This window comes from Camelus dromedarius, chromosome 31 (assembly GCF_036321535.1).
Source record: "Camelus dromedarius isolate mCamDro1 chromosome 31, mCamDro1.pat, whole genome shotgun sequence".
In the NCBI taxonomy this organism is placed as follows: Eukaryota; Metazoa; Chordata; class Mammalia; order Artiodactyla; family Camelidae; genus Camelus; species Camelus dromedarius.
This window is the reverse complement of record NC_087466.1, coordinates 1,691,265-1,708,683: the sequence shown is the minus strand read 5'-3', so window position 1 is coordinate 1,708,683 and position 17,419 is coordinate 1,691,265. Positions and strand designations below refer to the sequence as shown.

Here is a 17,419-nt window from a genome sequence, read left to right as displayed (position 1 = left end):
CCCCTGATCTGTGCCAAGGCTGCAGGCTGTCTACCTGCCCAGTACTGCTCCTGTGGCCGGGCCGAGGGCACCTGTTACAGCCCCACCCAGAGCTGTCCCATCGGAGAAGCTGGGACAGGGCATTTGGCCAGCCTTCATGCCCTCTCTGACCAAGAAGGTGCTAGGAGAGGTGGACAGGGCCCTGCAGCAGTGCCAGGTGTGGTCTGTCCAGTGCCCGGCTTCTCGGGGCCCGTGTGGTATGGAGTGGAACCTTGTTTGGGAAGAGCAGTCACAGACCTGCCGTGGCACTTTGGGGTTGCCCAGCTGGCAAGGGATGAAGCAGCTGGTTTGTACCTACCACAAACCACAGGTGCCCCAGCCCTGCCCTGGTGTTCCCGCCCCACGGCCCCCAAGCGACTGGACCTCTGGCTGCCTCAGAGGCTCCCTGGGGTTCCAGATCCCAGGACCACCCCTGCCTGGCAGAGCCCACTTGGGCCCCAAAACAACCCCTAGCCAGGACCCCACCCCAAGCCTTACTAACCACCCAGGAACAAGCCTACTCCTCTTTGTGTGTGGGAAGGGGATGCGTGTGGGGAAAGACCCCTGGGACCTGGGAGCTGAGCCCCCGCTGGACACAGCAGACATGCACCTACGGCCACTTCTGCCCCCCAGCAGATGAGGAGGGGGCAGAATGTGAAGAGAGGTCTGAGCCACAGAAGTTTGTTGCTTTTTTTAATTTTTAACTTTTCTTACAAAAATTTAGATGTTTACCAATACAGTCTCATTTTGGTTCTGTTTTTTATGCTTTTTGTCAGTGTTCTGCTGTTTTAAAGTCTCAAACAGCAGGCACTGAACAGCAGTCCCTTGCTGCTGGCAAAGGTCAGTCCCCAAGGTGCTACTCAGGGCTTGGCGACAGGACAGGGCACTGTGGCCCTGGGTCAGAGGTGCACAGGGAGGCCCTGCCATGGGGCTCCACGCATCCGAGGGCAGGCAGGGTCAGGCTGTGCGTGCCGCCCCCAGAGCAGCCAGCCCCTCCACCCTCCAGGCTCAGGGTCAAAGTCCGTTCCCTGAGCCCCCTCCCCGCTCAGCTGCAGGGCTCCAGGGCCCGCCCTGCTCCTCGGTGCCCCGCGCACAGTGGTGCATACACTCCGGCTCTGCCAGCCCTGTCAGCCCCAAAGCAAAGCAGGGCGCCCTGCCAGCCTGTCTCACGCACACACAGCACCATGTCAGTAAACTAACTCCGAAGAGTTAGGAGGGAGGGAGCCAGGCAGGAAGGGAGGCGCGTCCAGAATGTCAGGCTCCGGGAGGAGTGGCCCTGCCGCCAGTTGCCGCCAGTTGCCGCCAGGGGGCTCCCAGCTCCACAGCGGGGCCCCAACGGCCCTTCTTCCGAGGTCAAATCCTAAGAATGACCAGCTGGGCCCAGGCCCTGAGGAGGGAGAGGGGAAGGCTGAGCAGGCTGGTTAGCCTGGTGGATGGTGTGGACGCAGGCAGCTGGTCCTCTGGGGGCCTGGGATGGGGGCATTTGAAGGTGTTGGGGGACCAGCCCTGCTCTGGCCCCACAGCCTCTGGGCCCTGGTGACATTGCCTGGGATGGCTGCAGGCCCAGGAGGCCCCTCCCACTCAGACCCCAGCCTGTCCTTCCCTCTGTGGGCCTTCAGGCCGCTGAGCCAGGGCTGGGCCGCCAGGGAGAGCAGAGCGTGCAGCCGAGATGGAGAAGGCCCTGCCTGGAGGAGCGGGCACGGGGGAGGAACACCAGATGAGAACCTACCAGGCATGCAAGCTAGACCCAGGAGTCAACAGGCTGAGGCTTAGCATCCCCCACGGCGTCCACCAGCCTGACTGTGGGCCTGCTGGGCCCAGGAGGAGGAGCCTTCCTGCTGGGGTCGGGCTGCAGCAGACGGCAGTGGGCAGGAGGGCATCAGAGGCAGAACAGAGCAGGTTAGTCAGAGCTGGAGTGTGTGGGCCAGGCTGGTCAGGGGGGCGAGGCCGGAGCCGGGGTGCACACTAGGGGAGGGCCGAGGGCAAGGGGCGCTGACCAAGCGTGGCTCAGAGAGGCAGAGTGACATGTGGGCACGCACGCACGGCCCATGCCCAAAGCAGGGGATTGGCGCAGAGCAGGCGGCAGTGGCTGCCCTGGAGGTGGGAGCAGAGCAGGCTGCGCCGCGAACAAACATGCAGGAAGGATGCAGACACGCTTGTTCAGATTCCCCGGGTGATGCCTTCTGTCCGTGCTCCCTCGCTCCCACTGGGCATGAGCTTTCAACTACCTGCACCCATAGGCTGGCTCTGATGGGACAATCCCCACCCTGGGCTCCTGGCCCAGCTCCCCTGCAGCTGAGGCCCCACCCCAGGCAGACCCCAGGCCGGAGACCAAACTCAGCATCTTGCCTGGGCCCCTCTCTAGGCACACCCCCAACAGCTGCCCATAGCCACTTACTTTTAATGGTTCCTTCTCAGAGGCCTCCCCTGCAGGGTCACTGCCTCGCGCCCTCCGCTCCCTCCGGTCAACAGTGGAGTATCCGTCTGAGGGGTGCGTGCATGAAAAGAGCTCTGAGGGGTATGTGCCATAAAACCCCACCCATCTCGGCCCGGATGTGGGGGTGCACCCGGAGAGGATCTCACCCGACTGTCCTGCACCAAATCTTCTCACAGCCCCTCTGGGCGTGGGCCTTGCAGCCTCTCACTTGCTCCCCCCACGGCAGCTCAGAGCCCTCCAGCTGCCCCTTGGCTGGGTGATGAGACACCCTGGCTGGGCAGTGACCCCCTGCCGGCTGCCCCCGTCACTCCCTGAGCACCCCTAAATCAAATCTCTCTTTTCCAACCAGCACCTCCTTGGAAGGCTGTCCCCACACAGGAAACAAGCATCTGCTCCTGCACTCACCTGGCCCAAGTGCCTCCATGGGGATCATGTCCCGGCTGCCTGGCTTCTCATTGTCTGCAAGGCACGAGTAGGGAACTGGCTGGTTGCAAATAGCAGCAGGTGGCCGGAGCTGGCCTTGGCCCCCCTGAGTACCCTCTGTCACCAACATCTTTGCACCATCCTGCTGGGCCCCTGCCTGCTGGCACTGCCACCCCCTGCTTGGTACCACTGTGAGCACCACGGTGGAGGACGCAGAGGCTACAGGAGAGGAAGGTGCACCCACCTCCACCCATCAGCTGGTGGGGGACGCTCCTGAACCCTGGGGATGGGCCTTGCCCTGTGCTCACCCAGGCTCTTGTCCACCAGCGGCAGTGTGCTGTCGTCAAAGCCACCGGGGCTCGGTGCTGCCTTGGGCCCCTTGGTATTAGCAGCAGCCGACTGTAGGGGGTGGGGCACATAACAGACGTCAGGGGTGCCCCCGCAGGGGACCCAGCCTGGCAAAGAGAGAAAGGAAGGGCCGGGCGGGCCGCACCTGGAAGCGCGCCTTGGTCCAGCCATCCCTCTGCAGGGCGCCACGAAGTTCCTTGTAACTCCACACTGTCTGCAGCACGTGGGACGCAGCCTTCGCCTCGCGCACTGATTGGCTGCGGATGGGGCAGGGTCAGGTCTGGCCCAGACTGCCAGGCTCCGCCCCCACCACCTGCGCCCCACCCCAGGCCGTGCCCCCACCCACCTGGTGGCGCCCAGGGCCACAAGCGCGGGTATGCCACGGGCCTGCAGCAGTGAGCGCGCATTGTCCAGGCTGTCGGACACGATCTCATGGATGGTGTTGAGCACGGCCACCACGGTATCCTCCTCCAGGCGGGCCCCGGGATGTGTGGGTGCCTGCGCGCTGCGCACGTTTCGTACCAGCTCGGCCATGGCGTAGCTCCCTGTGGGAAGGGGTGGGTGAGGGTGCGCCTGCACCGGCAGGAGGGGGGCCGCAAAGGGCAGGAAGGCCTGGGCCCTAGACCTCTGCTGCGCCCCTATCCTCACCGATGAGGTCCTTGTTGCGCCGGTCCAGTGAGAGGTTGCGCAGGGCAATGGCGACGGCGCGCACCACCTTGTCCGTCTCCGACTGCAGCAGCTCCACCAGCACCGGCAACCCGCGCTCCTTGCGCACCGTGGCGCGGATATACGTGGCCCACTGTGGCGGGGTGGTGGGGGCCTGCTCAGCGCCCATGGGCCACAGGCACCGGACACTCGCCCACCTGGGTCCTGACCACCCCCTCCAGCTGGACTGGACAGTCCTCCTCCCGGACCTGACAAAGCCCTACCCCAGCAGCTCATGCCATCTCCACCAGGAAGCCTCCTGGGATTCCCTCTGCCCCCTCTTGCCAGGCTTGGCCTCTCACCACCCAGTTGCCGGCGCTGAGGTTCTGCAAGGCACCAGCCGCAGCCTCCAGGGTGTTGAAGTTCCGGCTCTCCGTCAGGAGGGACAGGTAGAGACGTACCACCTCGGGCTGGTACAGCAGCTCAAAGCCTGGGCACAGAGCACCCACCACCCACAGTTACCCAGGCTGCCCCAGCTCTCCCAGGGTGAGGGTGAGCTGGGGCCCAGGATGGCTTCGTCACCATCAAGGAAACGTTTAGCACCAACATATGACCCTTGTGGTCATCTGAGAGAAAAACCTTTTCCATTTCACACAGGAATCAACCCAGACTCTAACGTGGCAGTAGACTTCGTGAGGTCATTCTTCCTCTGACCCCAAAGAAATGGGGGCTGCCTGGCAGCTGGAGTCTAGGACGCCCAGGGTGGGGAGGGAGGCAGCAACAAGGGCTGCTCCCCTAGCAACAGGGCTCAAAGCCCCTAGCAACAGCTCCCTTTCCCCCATAACCAGGGCCCATCCTCCAGTCAGAGCCGCTCAACCCTTCTGGTCCCCCGTCAGTCAGTTGAGGCCCCAGCCTGGCAGCAGAGCCACCCACAGTGCTCCAGGGATGAAGCTGGAGCAGGCTTCCAGGTCTGTCCCCACGCTGGGGCTTCTGTGTCCCTGGACATGACCTCCCAACCCCCATCCCCACAGCATCACCCCATTCCCAGTCCTTACACCCCATTTTCCCTTCACCCCAGTTTCCTGTTCCCCAGATACTCCAAGCATGTCCCCACGGCATCTGCAAGAGCTGGGCCCTCTGCCTGCGATGCTTCCCCCTAAACCTCCACAGCTGGGCTTTTGCACCCTGCTTGGGGGCATCTGGGCTCACTGGGGCAGGCCTTTCTCACCAGGCTGGACTCCCAGTGCACGGAACAGTGCCACACACAGTAGTGCTCCAACAGGCACAGGGGCAAGAAGGACGAGCCAGGGTGGTCTGGCTGCATCCTCGGGGCTGCAGAACACCCCCAAGTGAGCCCAACCTCCTCGGCTGACATGGGAGGCCCTGCCTGCAGGCCAGCGCCCTTCACTCAACAGCCTTGCTCTGATCCCTGCCAGCCTCTCTTAGCGCTGTGACCGGCAAGCCACTGGCTCCTCTACGCCTGCACCCCCACACCCTGCCGGAAGTGACCTGTGGCACGGACCCTGATTCTGAACCCTCAGTGGTGGCCAGGGACCGGACAGTCCTCCAGGAACCCTACACCTGTGGTTTTTTCCACTTTTTCTCCATCAGATCCCCAAGGCCCTTCGGGGCCTGCTTGGTGCCACAAAGCTTAACTCCTGGACTGGCCTGGGCCTGGACTCTACCTCTGCCCACTCACCTCTGGCAGCCTCAGTTCGCTTGGGCAGGTCCAGAGTGTCAAAGTTCTGGTCCATCTCACCGTCCTTCTTCCCTGGAACAGATGCAGTGGGAGGTGAGGTGGACCCTGCAGGGGGCAGCTGTGTGTCAGGAGAGGTGGGTACAGCACTTTCCTGCTCACGGCCCAGAAAGCACCCGTGTCCAAACTTGGGCACCCAGAGGCACTGGGAACAGAGCAGCATCCTGAGTTTAGGTGGGCAGTTCGGCCCAGCAGAGGGCAATGGTGGCAGTAAGGCCTGGGGACGTCCCGACCCTGCCCAACAGCCAGGGCTCAACACCCACAGGTGCTGGGAGCTGCACTGCAAACCCTCCTGGTGGCCTTCTGTGGCCACCAGGTGTGTGGATCACGAGACCTGGAGCCCAGGTCGGGGCACAGCAGACAAGGACATGGAGGGCTGGCGGGGCAGGATGTGTCTGCTGCAGAGCAGGGCCAAGTGGGGCAAGAGTCCCCGTCATGGGCGAGGAGAGCCCCCCCCCAACAACCCACAGACCCCGTCAGCTGCGGCCTGCGCACCTCCAGGAGAGTAAGCTCACCACTCCCCAGACAAGGGGCCTTCTCCTTGGAGGGCAGCAGAGCTGAGTTCAGACTTGGGGCCCCCACCCTGCCCCGCCTCCTGGGCCGTGTGGCCCGTCTGAGCTACACATTCCATTGGAGGGGCAGACTCCGCTCCCTGGTGCCCTGGGACGGACACCCCCGAGCCCTACCCTCGGCCCAGCTGCCCCAGCTCCCGCTCCTGCTCCAGCCTTGCCCCGGCAGCCGAGTCCGAGGTTACAGACAGACAGCCCCTTGGCCTCCGGCCAGGCTGAGGGCTGACATTCCTGCTGTTGTCATGTCCACACAGTTGTCATGGAGACAGCTGCCCAGAGAAGGGCCTGGGATGGGGGCTTCCCGAGGCTGGAAGGTCTTGCAGTTGTCATGGAGATGGCTGCCTGAGCAATGGGGGGTTCCCTGGTGACCACTGCACCCCCCAGGCCTGCCCAGACAAATGGGGACTCACCTTGATGGAACCACTCTTCTGGGCGGCCGGGGGAAGCAGAGGAGAGAGGAGAGGAGCCTGAGCGGGCAGCACCCCTTCACGCCCTCCTGGGAGGCGCTGACCACAGGGATGTGAATCTCACCCTGACTACTCTGGGGGCCGCGTGCCCACAAGTGGGACAGGGGTCAGAAACAGCCCACGCAGTGGGGCGGGGGCAGGTGGTACAGACCCCCTGGTAGCTGCAGGGGGCATCAGAAGCTGCACCTGAGGTGGGGACGAAGTAAGGCGGGCGGGCGGGCGGGCGGGGTGCTGCTCAGGGCTTCTCAGGATCTTTGGGTGCTCTGCCAACGCCAGGAGTGGCTGTGTCCTCGGCACCGCCCAAACTTGGGCCCCTAGAAGCCTTCCTGGAGCTGAAGGCCTGGGTCTGGGCACTCGTAGGGACACCTGCCCAGGGCCCCGGTGCAGATGAGGTGGCTGGGCCTGCCAGCTGGGAGCCCGGGGCAGCGTACCCACTTTGGCTCCCTGCCCATTAGAAGGTGACCATGACTACTGAGGGCGTCGGGGGTGGGTCTCGTCAGTGTGGGGGGTCCTAGAGTGCTTCCCCAGGCCCACCCACACACCTTTGGCCTTCTTGCCACCGAAGCAGCCGGCGTCATCCCTCCTCCGGCGCTGGGAGCCCATAGCACTGCCCGGGGGCCCGGGCTCAGCCTCCTGGTACCTGTCGGCGCCAGGCACCTCCTTGTGCACGTGGTAGCTCAGGTTCCGCACGATGCACACGCAGTTCTCCACCGACTGCGGGGAGAGGGGCTGGTGGCCAGGGCTGGGCAGGCACAGACTGCTGACCCTCCCACGGCAGGGGGTGACAGCCAGTGTGCATGGAAGGGACCACTCAGGCGAAAGCCCCAGGGAGGACGACGGTGGGGCACCCGCTGCATGCAGGCCCTTGACCAGGGCTTCATGCCACACCCGCTTCATGGTGTGACCACTACGATGTGGCCCACGCCCAGGGCACTGCCCTAGACCCACGTGCCCGCTCCCCTCTGTGCCACCAGATAGTTGAGAGTTCCTGTGACCTTTGTGGGCGGCTGCGAGACTGGCCCTGCTGGGGCCTGCCTGCCCACCCACCTTGTTGTCCGTGTCCTTCCTGCCCACGGCCGACTGCAGGGCATGCAGGAGCGCGTCCACCAGCCCCTCACACTCACGGAGTCGCCGCCGGGCCTCTGCGCCATCTGAGCTCACATTCCTGAGTGGCCAAGAGCAAGCTCTGTGAGCCTGGCTCCCACAGGGAGCTGCACCGGCCCCATCGTGGCTGTGGGCGGGGTTCTATCTTATCTGCAAATCAGACTCTGAGGGCACTCTTTGAGGGCTGCTGCCAGATGACAGTGGCCTGGAGCAGCAATGGCCTGACTGATGAGACCCAGAAAGGAGCCCCAGCCTGGCATCTGCAAGGGTGGGGGCTCCCCTGAGCTGAGCTGAGTCGACCCAGAGGACTGAATCCGTGCAGGGCAATCCTGGGCTCCCCCTGCTCCAGCGGCATCTCAGGGCTCTGCCTCACCCTGAGGTCGGGACTCAATGTGGGCACATCCTGATGGACAGGCGGGGGACCCAGACAGCTCCACCACCCACCCCGGCTGTCACAGTGATGGGTGGAAGCTGGGCAGGGCTGGAGCTGCGGAGCAGACGAGAGGTTGGCAGACATCTGGAGGCTGCCTGTGGGGGTGAACACAGTCCCACCAGGCCCACTCTCGGACTTGGGCAGGAACTGTGACAGGGCTCTGGTGCTGAGGCCTGACAGCCAGCTGTCTTCCACATTATCTGGGACATGGGAACATGGCTGTCCCCAGGACAGCTGTCCCCAGGTGTGTGTACAGGATCTGATGCCTAGTTCCTGCCTCCTGGGCTGGGAATAGCTCTGAGCAGCTGCTCCCGGCCCCGCCACACCTTAAGCAGCCCGATGTGTTCTTGAAGACAGTTGTCCACTCGGCGTCCCGCGGCTTGGAGTCCTCGTTGGGCTCTGGCTCCCAGCCCGAGTGAGGCACAATGACCTCGTGGGTCAGCGTCTGCAGGCCATGGTCAATGATGACCATCTTCAGGGGCTCGTAGGATGACAGGTTCCAGAGCGTGCCTGCAGGGTGCCACCAACCCACCAGTGCTGACCACAGGCACTGCCCCCACTTCCTCCCATGGGTCCCTCGCAGGACCTGCCCTGCCCTCCCTGTGTCCCAGCTGACTTAGCAGGTAGGAGTGACAAAAGCCAGGAGAGGTCCCGAGTGCTGCCCTGGCATGGGCAAGATGCACAAGCCGCAAACGGCAGGGGCTCCCCAGAGGGGCTAGGATATACAGGAGGGCCGGTGGGGGGCCTGGGGCCAACAAGAGCCTTCTCTTCCCCAACCCTTCCCACCCACACAGGCAGGTGAACTACAGCTCCCGGGGCCATGCCAAGTTGGTTGTCACAGGACCCTGTCTGGCCACAGGCCCCAGCACTGCCCTGCTGGGGGGCGGGGACCAGGGAGGTGGACCCTGGAGGAGTTGTGGTGGGGACATGGGAGCTGGTGGGAAGCAGGCTTGTCCAGGGGCCCAGTACTAGGCCCAGTTCCAGCCCCACTGACAGCAACAAAGTCCAGAGGTAGAGAGACCAGACCCATCACGGCATCTGAGCCTGACTCCTGCGCCCAGCAGCCGGGACTCTTGACTGAATGGGGGACATGGGTGGCCAGGAGCCTCACCTGTGACAAGCTCGCGGACCTCGCTGTCCCGGGCAGCCCGCAGCAGGCGCACTAGGGCGGGCACGCCGCCACAGTCCCGGATGGCGGCCTTGTTGTCGGAGTCCCGGCCGTACGAGAGGTTCCGCAGGGCCCCGCAGGCCCGGCGCCGCACCTCTGCCCGCGGGTGGTCCAGCAGAGCCACGAGCAGCGGCAGCCCCCGCAGCTGCCGCACGCGACGCTTGATGCCCTCGTTCTCAAAGCATAGGTGCTGCAGATAGGCGGCTGCGTTGGCCTTCACGGGGTCCACAGGGTGCCGCAGCATGGCCAGCACCTCAGGCAGCTCAGGGTCCCGCCAGCGTGGCTCCTTGCGGGCACTGTCCACTGAGGGCGAGCGCCGCACCGCCCGGTCCAGGCTGCCCAGGCTGCCGCGTTCGGGCTGGGCCAGGGGCGCCGTTGTGGCCGGGAATGGGGGCCGCTCCTCCATCATCTCTCCACCATCATCCACCACGTCCTCGTAGGCCCTGTGCAGGCGAGCAGGGCGCATGACCGTCCTCTCGCAGCTGCTGGCAAGGCCCCCAGCTGCCCCAACACACCTTCCCTGGGGACGGGGGGGGGGGGGGCTGAACCTAGAGCATCACTGGAGCCGAAAGTCACGTACCAGTCCAGCGAGAACTGACTCACAACCAGTGACGGAGCCAAAGACCAGCCACCGGTCATTAGGGCTTGTATCCCTACCAGACGGGGAGCTCACTCGCTCCCATACCAGGCAGTTTCCCTGATATTGAGCTAAACGTGTTTCTATGAGACATTTGTCTCTGCCTGGGGTCTCACCTTCCCATGAGGCCCACCCCTGCACATGGCCATCCTGGTGGGACCACATGAGGGGCCTTCAGGCACCAGTTCCCTAGGGCATAAGATGTCAAACCTGCTTCCCAGGGGAGGGACTGAGGCTGGGTGGGGGGTGTGGGGTCAGGTGTCACACCCGTGGTCACAAAGCATAACCCAGACCCAGGCTGTGGTCATGTTCCCACTCTGCAGACAGATAAGCCAAGGACAGAGGGGACAGAACCAGAGACCCCACCAAAAAAAAAGGGCTGGGAGCCTGCATTCTGGCTGCTACTGTGCACGTGGGAGAGGATGAAAAACACGCTGAGCCCCTGGGCCCGTGTCTTCCTGGCCATCTGGCTGGAGCAGGGGCAGCAGGTACTGGGCACTGTCATCAGCTTCTTACGCTCCAGACTCGTGGGGATGGTGCCCAGTGTAATCTCCCCTGTCCCAGAGCCGGCTCTTGCCACCTGCCTGAGAAGAGCTGAAGCCAATTCAGACTAACATGTGTGTGACTAACACAGCCCTGCAGCTAGGGCCCTGTGGCAGGGAGCAGAAGGCAGGCTTCCTAGAGGTGGTGCCAGCACACGGTGGCCTCACCTGGTCCGAAGGCCTCGCCCACAGTCCGGCCTTCTCCTTGTGGCTGTGCTGTAGTCAGGCTCCAGCTCCGGGCCACCCTCATCCTCAGGAGCCAGGCTGCGAGTGTCGTCCTCCAAGCCATACGGCTCTGCCTGGAACCGCTCAGGCTGGGAGCGGCCGGCGGGCGGCACAGGCTCAGGGCCTGCAGGGAAGGCCTCCCGGCGGCCAGGCAGCGTGAAGCAGCCATCGCTGGGACCTGGGCCATGGAGGCCTCCACGGGGGGGCCGCACGCCCAGCCCACGGGACAGGCTGCCGTAACTGGGGACATCACGGGGCTCATCGGGAAAGCCGCCCCCACTGCTGATGCAGGCACGGGAGAGCGTGGCAGAAGGGCCGCCCCCACGCAGCAGGAAGTGCCGGTCCAGGGGGCCGTCGGTGAAGGGGCCCAGCGGCGGGCCGCCATCCAGCAAGGGGAGGCCATCTGGGCCCACAGGTACCTGGCGCACTGTTCGTGTGGTCACCGTCTTGACCGTCTTGGTGACCTGGTTGGGGAGCAGGCGGCTGGTGGGCTGGGCAGCCAGAGAGGCCAGGGTGGCCTCAGCCTTCCACCCGAACAATGGGTGCCCACGCGGCAGGGGGGACCACTGCTCCGCACGGCCTACCTGCCAACCGCGGGGCCCGGCGTACCTTGGTCTCAGTGCGACGGGTGGTGCCGTCCTCTGACGTGACGATGGACACGTGGGAGGTAGGGGTGCCAGGATCCTCCTCTACCGTCACTGTCTCCTCCAGCACCTCGGGCGCCTCTGGCATGGTGGCCAGCGAGGCCTGGCTGCCCGGGCTCTGCTCCTGAGCAAGGGGGCAGGTGTTGGTGGGAGGACCCAGAACTCAACACCCCTGGAGTGCAGACACTCATGCTGGCCTGGACGCCAGGTGTCTTCCTCTCCCCTCCACCCTGGTACCCACTGCCCCAGGATCTGTCTCAGCCCTGGCTGGCAAGGACAGCAGCACATCTCTGCCTCTGAAAGCCGAGGGGCTGACCATGGGGGCTGGACCCCATCCCGGGGGCCTCCTTGGGCTGAGCTAGTGGGTAAGGATCTAGGCCCCAGTGGTGCAGTGGTGGGCAGCCCTGTCTGAGCTGTGAGGCCTGTCTGCTGCAACTCCTGGAGACCCAAGGAAGTGGGGGGTGGGGGACAGGGAGGGGATGACCCACAGGAAGCTTTCCTGGCATCACTCATCACCCCTGGCTGGGCCCTCCTGGTGTCCTGGGCCTCCTCCCTGGCCCACCCCAGAAATGTCAAGTGCAGAGGGTGGCAGTGTCAGTACTGTTCACTGACTCCCTGGGGCCACACCCAGACTCCTGCCTTCCCCAAGGCCAGCTAAACGCCCTCACAGGACAGAAATACCCAGCTCCCAGAAAGCTGTGTGCACTCAGAGCACCAAAATACCCTCGCTCTTTCCGGTCTGGATACTCTTGGGATGCTGAGTGGGCTCGGCCTGGCCCTACCTCACTCAGGCCAGTGCTTGGTGCCCCTCACTGAGACACCCCCAGTGTCGTATCAGAGCGCACAGATTCAGGCCAAGGGGGCCCAGCTGATTCCTGACAAGAACCCCAGTATCCCCTTCCTACACACCTCCCAGGTCTCCCCCACCTTGGCCCTCAGCTCTTGGCCACCTGCCTCATTCTCATCCTGTGTCTCCCCACCCTCACCCCTTGCCAGCATCCCTGCAGGCAAGACAGCTCCGGACAGAGGCTCTTCTAAAGCCCACATGCTTACTGGCCAGACTTGCCAGTGGAGAAACTAAGATTCAGAGAGGACAGGCCAGCCCAGAGCAGGGCTGGGCCAGACCCCTGCTCTGCTGAGAGGCACAGGGACACAAGAGCCACAATCTAGCCCTGGGCCTCTGACCACACGGGTCCCCCAAACCACGCCAACATCCCAGGATCAGCATCTGGCCAGGAATTGAAACCCAAGTCCCAGTGGGCGGGCACCGGGGAAGTACATTCCCGGGCAGCCAGGGCTGGGGCAGCAGGAGGACAGGCCTTAATCCAGGGCCCAGGCCTGTGCCTTGCAGGATATGTCCTCTGCCTGGGCCCCAGGCCTGAGGGCTGCACAGACAGAGCTGAGCCTCAGAGAAGGCCTGGCATCAGAGCCCTGCTCTGTTCCTGTCCCCAGACCCAGGTACTCAAGGCCAGGTGTCCAGGGCTGTCTTCAGGGCCTGCCTCCCCAGGTCCTCAGACGTGAAGTCTCCCCAAGTTGGGGTCCTGTCCTAAAGAAATGCATGCCCCCCAACTGTGCAGTGTTGAGGTGCTGGGACCCTGCAACATCTTCAGGGGTCCAGGGAGTAGCTGCACCAACTTGTTAGGAGAATTCCTTCGGCTCTGGTGACAGAGGGAGAAAGAGGTCACAGAAGAAACCCCCATCCCCCACAAAGTAACGCCTTGGGGAACACGTGAGCTTATAAAAAGGAAAACTGAGGCCCGACAGAGGGGAGAAGATAAAACTGCTAATGGGAGAATTTCAGACTTCTATGGAGGGGACTTCTAGCCCAATGTTACCACTTGTGAGACACAGCCTTGGCTGCCACAGCCTTAGGATGCAAGCAGCCTGCCTGCTGGGGGCCTGGTCAGGAAGGAGGGACGCTGCTCTCTGGGAAAGAGAAGTAAACTGAGGCCCAGAGTGGGGACACACTGGTGGGCTGCCGGGCAGAGCAGCTCTTCACTGAGGGCACTGGGGAGCTGGGATGGTTTTGGAGCAGAAGGTTCAGGGACAGCCTGTCCCTGCTGGGGCCCCGGCTGCTCCATCTGTATTTGGCAACCGGGGGAGCAAGTGTGGCAGGCAGCTAGCTCTGTCCGCTAGGCCCTGAGGGACCAGGCCCAAGGTTGCAAGTGCAGAGGAGGGGCAGGGAGCAAGCTGTCCAGTGGGCTAGGCCCTTTAGCAGTTGTGCCTACATTTGCATACATTAACACTTTCAGAGAAGAGCCCCTACCCTTAGCCAGGCGGTGGGCTGTTGGGGCTTGGGGGCACATTTCAGATCTCAGTGCTACAGGAGCCTGGCTGCTGCCTCTCACCCCTGCCTATGCTCCAGTGAAGAGTCGGGGGGATGTGGGGATGGGGTCAAGGAGAGCCAGGGGCCCAAAAAGGCCTGGCAACCCTGCAGCATCACCCACCAGCACCCAGCTCAAGCAGCGGGATCCCAAGGTCCCAAGAGCCCCCACTGGCAAATGACCTCAGGGAGCTAAAAATGGCGATGACTTCACCAGGGCGGGTGGGCAGGCGGGCAGGCAGGCAGTCAGGAGCGTGAGTCAGCCAGTGATCACAGGGAGGCCCGGCCCCCGTTACACATGCCTGGGCACACATGTGCAGACAGGGTCCTGGACATGCATGTGCACATACACACGTGTATGTGAGCACCTGGCCCAGCCCATGGGCCTAAGCATGTCAACCTGCAGGCTCTCCTGACAGCACCTGGTACACATATCCCCGTGATCCTGTCTTCTCCCCACATGTCTAGACTCCCTTAACCACCCACCCAGGTGTCCGCTATGGGAGTCTCAGAGCTGGCAGATGAGGGAACCAAGGCCTCGGGTAGAAGGAGCCCCAAGGTTGACCCACGGCTTGTGCCTACACAACACCCCCAGGGTGGGTACGTGGGGTCACTGACTGACCACCAGCACACAATTGGTGCTCAACAGAGGCCACTGACCAGGGTGCCTGGATTCTCAGCTGGCCTCAAGGCCCTGCTCTAGGAACCCATGTCCCATGTCCACCTACGCAGGTCAGCCTACTCTTAGAGACCCTGGCCCTGCAGCCCACATTCCCCCCGTACCCCAGACATCAACACACCCGCAGCCCTCCAGCACATCCCAGAGCCTGCCAAGTCCTGAACTGTCTCATCAAGCTTCCTCGGCCCTGGCCTCAACCTTCCCTCTCTCGCTGGGACAGCTGCCCAGCCTCCCACCACCTTCCAGGGCCCCCATCTGTCCTGTGGTGCTCCTGGTCCATAATCCCTGAGCCTGGTTCAGGAAGAGGCTGTTGTCCATGCCTGGGGTTTCCCATGAATTCCCTTGAATCTGTGGTAGGAGGTGGTGGGAGGCTGGCCCAGGGTTCCAAGTCAGGGGCTACAGTGACCAGTACCCCAGAAAGGTGCACCCAATCACCTGCCACTTCTCTCAAGAGGGTCCCCAGAGGCCCAGAGCTAGAGGGCCCTGGACCCATCACATACCAGGGCTCAGCTTCCTCATCTGGAAACAGGAAGGACCTGGGGTGTCCAGGCCATGGGACAGGTGGGAAAGTGCCCGTCTTTGTGACCAGATCCAAGGTGAGGGGGTGGGCACAGAAAAATGAGATGTGGGATGAGACACAGAGGGACCACCACCTGGGCAAAAGCCCACAACAGCCTCTGGGGGTGCATGTGGGAATGGTGGGAGGAGGGGACCAAGGAATCACAGCAAGTCACAACTGGTGGGGGTCTGGATAGGAGTCCCAGAGGCATGAACCCACCTGCACTGCCTGCCCTTGACAGATGCGCACCCACAGTCTGTATCATGAAGAACAACACATGAGGTGGTTGCCCAACCCTGTCCACGGCCTCGGAGGCACACACCAGGGATGTATTCAAGTGGGACCCCACAACCCCCTGCCCAGGCCCCCAGAGAGCACGAGATGGCTTCTGCTAGACAGATGAATGGAGGGGTGGAGGAAGGCCAGCCCCTCACCCAGCATGGCCATGCTGGATGGAGCCCAGGCCAGGCAAGGCAAGGCAGGCATCTCCCACCAGGCAACAGTCCTTGGCCACTACAGACACCCTTTCCCTTGCTGTCCATAGCAGTGGACCCAGCCCTGGCTGACCTGGAGTTCATCCCTCCACTGTAGCAGTCCACCTGCAAGCGCATGGTGGTTCCCCCCATGAGTAGCCAAGAGGCCAAGGGGCAGTGGGTGCCTAGTAGACTTGGGGAGCGAGCTTGTGGGGGTTAGCAGGGCTGGCTGTCACCCACCGCAGCTTCCCCAAGTCTAGTCCACATCCATCAGCGACAGTGACTCCAGATTCCTCACCTCCCCTGAACTGGCCCCTCATCTCTGGGGCAGGTAGGCACCTAGCTGTCCGGGTGGACAGGTGTGTTGGAGATCTACCTCCCACTTCTTGCTCCTAAACTCAGCCTGTTTCCCGGCCTGTTAGTGGACCCCGCCCCTCTAAGCAAGAGTGCTGGCTGTCCAGGAGCCTTCTTCCCCCCACCCCCGTGCTGGGAGGAAGCCCCCTCGCTGCCTCCGCACGTGGGCAGGGCCGTCCCCCAGCCCTCCATCCACGTGCGCTGCCACTGCAGAGATTCCATTAAAGCGCCGAAGCTCCTGCGCGGCCCCCGGAGCTGGGGCCTTGGGGGTGTAGGGTAGGCCTAGCCTCGCCACCCTCTCCAGACGCGGCCTCCCTCCTGCGCAGAGGGGGCGCTCGGGAAGGCCCTGCCCACCACCCGTCCCAGGCACCTGTCCCGGGCGCTGGCCACGGTGCTCCCGCCCTCCCCGGGCCGCTCCCCGCACGGCCCTGGCGGCGCACTCACTCCGCCGCCCCGCCCGACCCCGGCCCCGGGGTGCAGACAATAGCCGCCTCCAGCCGGCTGCTCCGCGAACAAAAGCGGGTCCTCCCGTCGGGCCGGCGTCCCGCCCTCCGCCGCCGGCCCCCGGGACGGTGCCCCCGCCCGGGACCAAGTTCCCTCCAACCTGTCTGAGTTCGGCCGGCATCGGGCCGAGCGCAGGGGGCGCGGGCCGGCGGCGGCGGCTTAACCGGGCTCGGCTCCAGTGCCTCGGCCGCTCGGCTCGGGCTCGGCGGACTCGCTCCCCGCGGGGCCGACCTGGCGGCGGGGCGGCTAGTGGCCAATCGGGCGGGGCGGGGGGGCTAGCAGCCAATCGGGCGGAGCCAGGCTGGGGCGGGGCAGCGAGCAGCCAATCGGGCGGCACCGCGCCCGGGCGGGGCGGGGCGGGGCGGTGAACGGCCAGGCGAGCGGGGCGGGGCTCTGCAGCCTGGGGCCGGGGTCGCCCATCCGCCCCTGCCGCGGGCAGGGGCTTCGGATCTGCACCCCCGCCCTCCACCGCGGGGTGGGACTTCCCCACTGAGTCTTCCTTCCCTGGCCTCGGTTTGCCCCCAGTAAAAGAGTTCATAGCACCCTCCTGCAGTTGCGGAAAGTTCTGGCAGAGGAGGGGCAGTCCGGCCACGGGCAGCGCGCAAGGCCGCCCTGCCAGCAGAAGCTGCCCATCCTGGGTGCGACTCAGTTTCCCCTGCTGTGGAAGAGGGCCGATGCGACAGTAGTTACAGGGATGTCACTGTTGTGAGGTTTTTCGGGTCTCCCAGATCTGGCCCCAGGCCTTTGCCCACTGCCCAGCACTGGCCCCCACACAGCTCAACCAGGACCTAGCAAACTGCCCTACACTGACCCTCTTTGTCCGGGATTCTCCCCACCAAGACACAGAGGTCCAGGGGTCCCCCATCCTGAGAGGTGTCAGAGCAGATCAAAGGGAGAGGAGAGGGCACAACTGTTGTGTGACCCTGGGCGAAAGCCCATGGGGTCCAGCTGGCCTCAGACTCTCTCTCCTCCATATCTTTGATCTCCAGGGAAGTGGTGGCTGGAGGGAGTGGTTACTAGAGAAGCCTGGCTTCCGCTTCCTGCCTCCCACCTGCTCCTCCCCAGACCCCATTTAGAAAACTAAGCCACCCCTGGGGCTACTCCTCTTCCA

General features: G+C 64.0%; 1 protein-coding gene across 12 annotated transcripts in view; it reads right to left on the bottom strand.

Moving 5' to 3' along the window:
* Positions 1–698: 698 nt before the first annotated feature.
* Positions 699–17,419, bottom strand: part of ARVCF (ARVCF delta catenin family member) — a 34,231-nt gene continuing 17,510 nt past the window's right edge. For 5 of the 12 annotated variants that reach the window (XM_031443237.2, XM_064480966.1, XM_031443247.2 and 2 more), the window contains 16 exons: positions 11,382–11,540; positions 10,716–11,236; positions 9,312–9,811; positions 8,527–8,710; positions 7,711–7,828; positions 7,206–7,377; positions 5,571–5,675; positions 4,234–4,361; positions 3,875–4,025; positions 3,573–3,771; positions 3,372–3,483; positions 3,187–3,277; positions 2,861–2,914; positions 2,417–2,502; positions 1,748–1,867; positions 699–1,405 (listed from right to left, as the gene is read on the bottom strand). In XM_031443237.2, coding sequence (XP_031299097.1) covers positions 1,760–1,867; positions 2,417–2,502; positions 2,861–2,914; positions 3,187–3,277; positions 3,372–3,483; positions 3,573–3,771; positions 3,875–4,025; positions 4,234–4,361; positions 5,571–5,675; positions 7,206–7,377; positions 7,711–7,828; positions 8,527–8,710; positions 9,312–9,811; positions 10,716–11,236; positions 11,382–11,540 — 2,688 coding nt within the window. In that variant the 3' untranslated portion in view covers positions 699–1,405; positions 1,748–1,759. The other 7 variants (XM_031443242.2, XM_031443238.2, XM_031443241.2 and 4 more) reach the window with 7 other exon arrangements.